Consider the following 8,184-nt stretch of genomic DNA (forward strand, 5'->3'; position numbering starts at 1 on the left):
GAAGGGTAGTGAATCATTAGGTGATTTAATTATTCCTTGATGCCTCTGCTACCAAGATGATGAAAGTGTATTTTCTTTATCTTTTTTTGACATCTACGTCTACTTACTCTAAGTAGGGCCAAAGAGGACCAAATATTAGTCCGTAACTCTCTAGAAGGGATTTAGATCAGGTCCTTTGGTTGCATTTTCCTCTTCCTAGCATTGTTTGGTTGCCATTTACTATTCACATGACAGTCCTCACACTGGGTGTAAAATTTCCAAATGCAAACCATGTTTTAGTGTTCAACTTTCCTCTGAAATCAAGAGGAAAGAAGGTAAATAGATGGGAATCTGTTTTCCGTTTCTTCTACTTTTATATTACACCTTTATATTATGTACATCCAAACTGAACCAAAGGGGCCAGGTATCCAAATCCTTCCATCGTTCTTGATAGTCGAGTATCTAAATCCTTCTATCAAGCTTTGACAAAAAAAAAAAAAAAAACAACCTTATCAAGAGTCTCCAGAAGGGAAGCAAAATTATCTATTTCACTACCCTTTAGGTTCAAAATCCAAATATAGGAACAGCAAGTTACTTGTAGCATAATGCAACAAAAACCATACTAAGAACAAAGTCATACAGAAAAACAGAACCCTGTAACAAACTTGAGTCTACAATATCCTACAACAGATTCAAAAAAGAATCCCATTCTGTATCACAAGACAAGCCAATGGACACTCAATACACAACGAAGTAGAACTGTTCCATGATCTCAATCTCTATGATGTCACACCATCTCCACCACCATCTTCACCGTTTCCTCGATACTCATAATATACTCAATCTCTTTCACCAATTCTTTCATCGACGGCCTGTTCTGTCTCGTCTCCTCCAAGCAACACAATGCCAGAAAACCCAAAGCTTTCATGTTGTCCAAACTCACCTGGGTTGCACCCTCTTTCAGAGTAACATCAATAGTCTCATTTAGCTTCTCTTCCTCCGCCCTCCGTTGAGCATAAACCGCCAAATTCACATCGTCCTCCCCTCTGTTAAAATCAATTGCTTTCTGGGAAGTCAAGAGCTCCAACAGAACAACTCCGAAACTATAAACATCGCTCTTATCCGTCAACTGGTAGTTTCGATAGTATTCAGGATCCAAGTACCCTAGAGTCCCCTGCGCGCAGGTAGAGATATGGCTGAGATCGGTCTCGGCCAGTCGCGAGAGCCCGAAATCCGCGACCTTGGCGTTGAGTTTCTCATCTAGTAGAATGTTGCTAGACTTCACATCTCGGTGGTAAATGGGTGGCACGGCGGAGGAGTGAAGATAGGAAAGGCCCTCGGCGGTTTGGCGGGCAATGGTGAGTCGTTGGAGCCATGGGAGGACCGGACCGTCGGGTCGAAGGCCTCGAAGGTGGTCATAGAGGGTGCCATTTGAAATGTATTCGTAGACCATGAGTGGTTGCTCGAGCTCTACGCAGACACCTAGTAGTCTAACGAGACTACGGTGGTTTACTTGGGCGAGGATTCGAACCTCATTAAGGACTTGGTCTGTGGATTTTGTGTTTCCGAGCTTGGCGCACTTGACGGCGATAATGGTGCCATCTTCGAGGAAGCCCTTGAAGACCTCTCCGAAGCCTCCAGATCCGAGGAAGCGATCGTGGGAGAAGTTATTGGTGGCTTTCTTTAACTCTCTGCCGGAGAAGATCTTGGCTGATCTGCCGCCGCTGTTGGCGTTGAGTATCACCTCCCGCTCTTTGGTTAGGCGTTCTTGTGCCTCTTTGATGCGCTGTTGGCGCTTGTAGATGAGAATACCCGCGACTATGGCTAGCAGGGCCGTGCCCAGGCCTGAAGTTAAGCCTGTTAAAGGTTCAAATTATAGGGTTGTATCATGTTTAAAGAAGACTGAATCAAGAAATTTCATGTAGGCAGTAGTTAGTATGGTCCAGTGCATAGTTGCCGGAAACTCCTTGGGCGGGTGGGAACCCCGTTTCCCCTAAAATGAGGGAAACACGTTTCGGAAACGTTTCAAAAATATGATACAAAATTGGAGAAATATTTCTGAAACACATGGGAAACATATGGAAAAGTTATGTAAATAATGTGTAAACGCGTGATAGACGTATGCAACACTCGTAGAAAACACATATGAAACGTGTAGGAAACATGAGTGGAACTTACGAAAATCATTGTGGAAAAAACTCATCATTTCCTAAGAAGTTTCTTGTACCAATTTCTATTTTTTCTCGTTTCTCGTTTCCCCTGTATTTTTCTTCATGCGTTTCCCGTTTCCGTTTCCCACCCTGGTAACTATGGTCCAGTGTTTAAAAACTTGGGACTCAAATAGGGACTCGGTGAAGGTGAACCGGGTAAACAACATAAATGAAAAACTTTTTGGAGGAGACTTACCTGCGATGAGTGGAGCTCGATTTGAATCCGTCACATCTGCAGAGAGCAAGAAACTATCAGTTTAAAATGTGCAGGTTGAGATCAGCAAAAGAAAAATCTAAAAGAGCTAGAAATGCAGAAAACAAAGGCAGATTTTAAGGCAAAGTGGAGATCTGGAATGTCCATGTAGTTGGCCCGAATGTTAATCTAGCCATCTAGGATTGGTCTCAGCCCAGCATTTATTGGACAATCAAAATGCCATTGTAGTGTTTTTTTACAAAAAAAAAACCAAACCAGAATGTTTTGTGATGTGCAAAGCCGAAAATTAGCTTACAAAAAGACCAGAATATCTGTTACGCTCAATGAAATGTTTTGAATCAAGGGTGTGGAAATATCATTTCTCTACATATTTGTACCTTATCCTATCGTGTGACCTATCCTGCTAAAACATGAAGTAGAATGGCGAGCCTCAGTTGATGCATGGGCTTTCTTTGTTTTTGAAACCCGCTCTATCGAAACATTTCACTGGTATTTGTCTTTTTATAAGGTAATTTATCAGATTATGTCCTTCCACATAGAAGGGCAATTTGGTCTTTTACGAGTCAAAAAATTTACATATCACTAGAAGACATTTTGCAAAGGGCGCTGAGATGTTCCCCTCCCCTCACCCCTGACGACCACCGACGGGAAAAGCATGTTTCCTATCGTACAGCGGTTGGTGGGCCCAACAATTAATTTGTTTTAATCTGTGAGCAAGGTAGGCCATATCATAGGATGATCCTAACCCTCCAATATATTTAAGTTTTCATAATGTGCAGTCCCTCTATAGATTTGAGGGTCAGATAATCCTATGAAAATGATTTTCGGGGCACAGACGGTTTGGATCATCCTATGAAGTGGGCTGTACAACACAATTTAAAAAAAATACGGGTTTGTACAGGCACCCATTATATAATTTCTCATGTTTCAAAAAAAAAAATAAAAAAAAATACACAGGCGCCTACCTTGTTTAGAGAGAGCAAGAGAGAGATTAACCATGTTGCATACTTTATCTATTAACAGGCTAAAGGAGGGCATGTGGCAAACTTTAACATCTTTGGCATCAAATCATCGTTAAAGGGAGCGAATTTCTCCTACAGGGGGGGTGAAAAAGATGACTTTTTGCTAGTCGAGTCTTGAGATTAAGCAAGGTCACGCCATCCTCTGGCTTATATTGGTACAAACTACAAACCCGATTGCAGGGGAGAGTGTACACATGGTATATTAATTTAGAGAGAATTTATATGGAGATCACTTATGGGAGCGTTAGGATCATCATACGGAGATGATTTTCTGGGCACATCTCAGAGCCCAATGTTTGGATCACCCAAATAATTTTTTATCATATCATTTCTCTTATTGAGAGAGAGAGAGAGAGAGACGAGTGTTCCACAATTTGAAGTCGTCAAGCAAGCCAAGTGAAAAACTCTTTAAGATAAATCTATACACATGTCACAATCTTATGTTGATCGGGTCCATTACTTAGGTTAAATCCGGTTAAGTAATGTGCCTTGACACGAAAATCTTGTCAATTGGGACAATCTCAGCAGTCCAATCGTTGGACTTTTCACAATTATTATACTAGAATAATTGCCCTCCTTTTCTGATCAGTGCAATTTTTGTTCATCTATCATCAGATACATGAACAAAAATTATTCCCACTTGCTCTCAATCTTAAGTTAAAAGATACTATACGTGGGGACTTTTGGGTATCTTGTACCAGAGTTGTCTAGAATTGGCAGGGCAACTACGAGTACTGATGTGTTTGCGTTTGGGGCTTTTATGCTTGAGGTTGCTTGTGGGCGGAGGCCGATAGAAGGGAGAGTGCGACCTGAGGAGGTTCTCTTGGTGGATTGCGTGCAAGAATTTGACAGAAGAGGGGCGATTTTAGAGGCCGTGGATCCGAAATTAGGAGAGGATTATGTGATTGACGAAATGGAGATGGTACTAAAGCTTGGTTTGCTTTGCTCTCACCCTTTGCCGGAAAATAGGCCTAGCATGTGGCAAGTAGTGCAATTTTTGGAAGGCCAAGCTTCTTTTCCCTATAGATCAGATGGAACCAATGTTAGAGCTGTGGAGCAGAAAGAAGGGTCGTATCCTACTACGGATTCGGAGTCTCCCTTCTCCAGAGGTGGAAGGTGCCGTTGATTCAGACAAATTGGTAGAGCTAATGAACTTTGTATGATTACGAAAGTTATTCGTTATAGATTGTGACAAGTGATTGTCATTACAAAACCTATTATTGAACGTAAAATTAAAAGTATTTTTGAGTCTAATAATAGGTTCAGGATTGATAATCGGTTGTCATAATCTAAAACGAACACGGGCGGCTTTACGTACAATGCCTAATGTTTTCAATTCACCTTCTTCGTTGTAAATGGGGTTTTTTTTCTTCTATGGTGTAACAAAGATATCTAGAGTGATTTTATCATGAGTAGTGACTTGTCTCATTTTCATAATCTATTTTGATCCCATGTGAAAACGACTCGACGAGGATTGTATACGGGCTTCAGTTGGTTCGACTTTATACAGCTAAATGTCTCTTCCTATTCATGCAGAAATCTTCATCTAAGGCCATGTGTGACTTCCAGGAAATTTTTTTTTCCTGATAAATTAGTGTGACCAAGTGGTAAGAGAGGAGTTTTGAGGGTGGGAAAAAAAAAATCATGGTAGCCAAACATGCTCTGAGGGATTGGATTTACGGAGACAAGTATGGAAAAGAATATTTTCCAGGAAAGTTTTTTATGAGTTTTTTCTTTTGGATTTTTTCTAAGTCAACATCGCCATTAATTTTTTTGGATCTTTTAATTCAACCGTTTTGGGTAGTTACATCCACCTGATAGTGAGAGACGCATATTCCTGTCAGATGACGTATCTTGTTCTCGCCACTCTCACTGAACCCTGAAAGGGTTGGCTTGAGCACTGCAACTCTTTACAATATTTTCTAGGAGATCTTCTCCGATAGTGCACGTCCATGCCAAAGTCCGAACAATCTCTTATATCAGGCCGACCCTATTGGGATAAAACCAGCCGACGAGAAAACAGTGGCAGAAAATAGAGAAATACAGTGGAAACAGAAAGAAAGAGTGAGTAACAAGAAAAAGAATCAAACAGACCAAAAAGTAGATAAAAAATTTAACGTGGTTCGACAACAGCCTACATCTACGGGAATGATCTTCTTCTTCCTCTTAACAATGGCAAAAACAACAAGTTATAGGAATACAATATAGAGATAAAGAACCCTAGCTACCGCAAGAGAAACGGGCTAAAAACTTCCTTCGTTCTTCCCACGCCAAAAAGATGTGTATTACAGTTTTCGGTAAAAGAATCCTGTTTCCATGCCCAATACATGCATCCCTCCATCTTCCAGCATGTTTCCTATCGTACAGCAGTTGGTGGGCCCAACAATTAATTTGTTTTAATATGCGAGCAAGGTAGGCCATATCATGATCCGAACCAGCCATTCGATGGTCCACAACGTAAATAGGTTGCACCCCAAAATATCATTTCCAAAGGATGATCCTAGCCCTCCGATCTAGAGAGAAATATCTATAGATTGGAGGGTTGCGATCATCCTTTAGAAATAATATTTTGGGGTGCAACCTATTTACGTTTGGGCTATCGAATGGATGGTTTGGATCATCCTATGGTTCAGGTCGTACAGTAACATTAAGGCCCAATTGTAGGCCCTACTTACATTTTTCAAAATGAAGCGTACGGTCCACACAATAGGAGGATCCAAGCCGTCCATTTGATGGGCCGCAATGAAAATAGATTGTGACTTGTGCCCCCAAAATCATTTCCACAGAATGATCGCAACCCTCCGATCTATAATATTTTGGGTGCAACCTATTTACATCGAGGTCCATCGAATCGATGGTTTGGATCATCCTATGGTGGGGCCTATCTTGCTTGATGTAGTGAGGGAGGCTGTCAAAGAGGGGGTTGGGGGATGAATATCAGCCCTTTGCAAATAAATCTAGGGAGATGATACTGTCACCCCTCTGCAGTACGCATTCGCCCACTGTTAACTTGATTTGAAGTCAAAAATCGTTAAAGTTGCCAACTGTTCATGTCGGAGAGGAGGGACATTGGGACCCACTACGTCTCAATGATATTTCTACCCCCTTGACCTTGTGTACGTATTTTCTAAAAAAAATTGAAGTCATTGGTTTTGAGAAAAGACATACGTCGAACTATTTCTAGCCACTCGTGCACGTATTATTTCTCCATTCCTATCAAATCAGAGCAAAACCAAAGACTACTGCACAGCCATGTTTTAATAATCGCACAAACTCAGCCTGTCTTTTCCTCTTTTGGGTTGTCAAGAAGACAAGAACCATGACAAGTTTAAATAATAAAACCCAAGATGAGTTAGTGCAATAATCAAAACATCGCAGTGCAAATATCAGTACCAAAGCAAAGAAAGAGAGAACTCACCATTAGCACATGTCCCGGAGAAACGATCCCACCGGAGCCCAGCCACACAGAAGCACCTCCGTCCCACACCGGACGGGTCGGTCCTACAGATAGAATTAGACCCCACCTCACAATCCGCCTGCGACTGACACGTGGGCTCCAACGGCAAAACCCACTGTATCTCCAGCGCCGGCTCCGGCCACCTCCTCACCGGCAAAGAAGGGTCCAAATTCACAAAACTCCGATACGCATTACACGCAACTCCCGTAATCCTAACCGAATACGAAGTTGTAGACCCCCCTGCCTTATACGTGCAACAAAGCGACCTACTACCCCTACAAGCCGAGGCCTCAGGGGTCTGATCAATATAAGTGTGGCAAAGACTAAGTGAAGAGCAATTTAATGGGGTGGATAATTCCAAATCAGTGCAATTTAATAGCATGATGGTGTTACTACTTGTGATATTGAAGGGGAGGGTGTTGTTTAATTCGATGCCTCGGAATTGAAGATCTGTGGTTAGGCATGTGTTTGGGACGAAGTTGGCGGGGCGGATTATGAACCGTTGGGATTCGGGATGGACGGATGAGATTGCGTAGGATGAGTTGATGGTGTTGAAGTAGAGAGTAGAGGTGGAGTTTTGGCACCGGATTTTGTAGGATTGGTCACCGCAGGTGGGGCCCGTGCTGAGGGGGTAGGGGACCGGGGTTGTGCCGCAGTTGGGGCAGTTTAGGGAGGATACTGTGCATCCGGAGTAGATTAGTAGCAAGGCTTTGAGGAGGAGGAGGAGGAGGGTTTTTTTGGCCATTGGTGGATTTGGAGAGAGAGAGAGAGAGAGGGAGGAGGAAGGAGGGGTTTTGCAGGGAAGAAGTGGGGGATGGGGAAGAGTTGATGAGGGGTACGTTTTTATTGTAAGATTTTGCCGGGCGGGATACGGAGAGTTGGGACGTGATATATTAGCCTTCGGTTTTTAATTGGGTCACCCCTCACTAGTGTATTTTTGCCTTCTATTTTACACTAGAGGGGCTGTCCCAATTATTGTGCTCTTTGCTTCTTTGGTTAAATAGGGGTGTCAACGGATCCACTTTGGATCGGATCCACCTATTTCACGGTCACGATCCATTCAAATTCCTTATCGGTCGGATCGGATTCGGATTGTTCTTCGGATCCTACTTTCCACGTCACGATCACGATTCATTTTAAATCGGATCGTCCATCGGAGTGTCCTATTATGTCTTACTAAGCTTAGTACACAATTATTATTTTTTAAATAGAGTTAGAATGTCACTCCACCATCATGAAAAGCAGTAATCAACTTCAAAGAAGTGACTAAAAACAGGAAAAAATATGTATCCACTATCCAGT

General features: G+C 42.3%; 1 protein-coding gene across 1 annotated transcript; it reads right to left on the bottom strand.

The window, feature by feature from the left end:
- Nucleotides 1–508: 508 nt before the first annotated feature.
- Nucleotides 509–7,721, bottom strand: LOC143880036 (wall-associated receptor kinase-like 20). The gene is made up of 3 exons (XM_077382797.1): nt 6,844–7,721; nt 2,386–2,421; nt 509–1,836 (listed from the first exon to the last, which is right to left on the bottom strand). The coding sequence occupies exons 1-3, from the start codon at nt 7,625–7,627 to the stop codon at nt 767–769; spliced, it is 1,890 nt and encodes a 629-aa protein (XP_077238912.1). The 5' UTR covers nt 7,628–7,721; the 3' UTR covers nt 509–766.
- Nucleotides 7,722–8,184: the final 463 nt, after the last annotated feature.

This window comes from Tasmannia lanceolata, unplaced genomic scaffold (assembly GCF_043159265.1).
Source record: "Tasmannia lanceolata isolate RefF3 unplaced genomic scaffold, GAP_Taslan_0.1 ptg000006l, whole genome shotgun sequence".
NCBI lineage: Eukaryota > Viridiplantae > Streptophyta > Magnoliopsida > Canellales > Winteraceae > Tasmannia > Tasmannia lanceolata.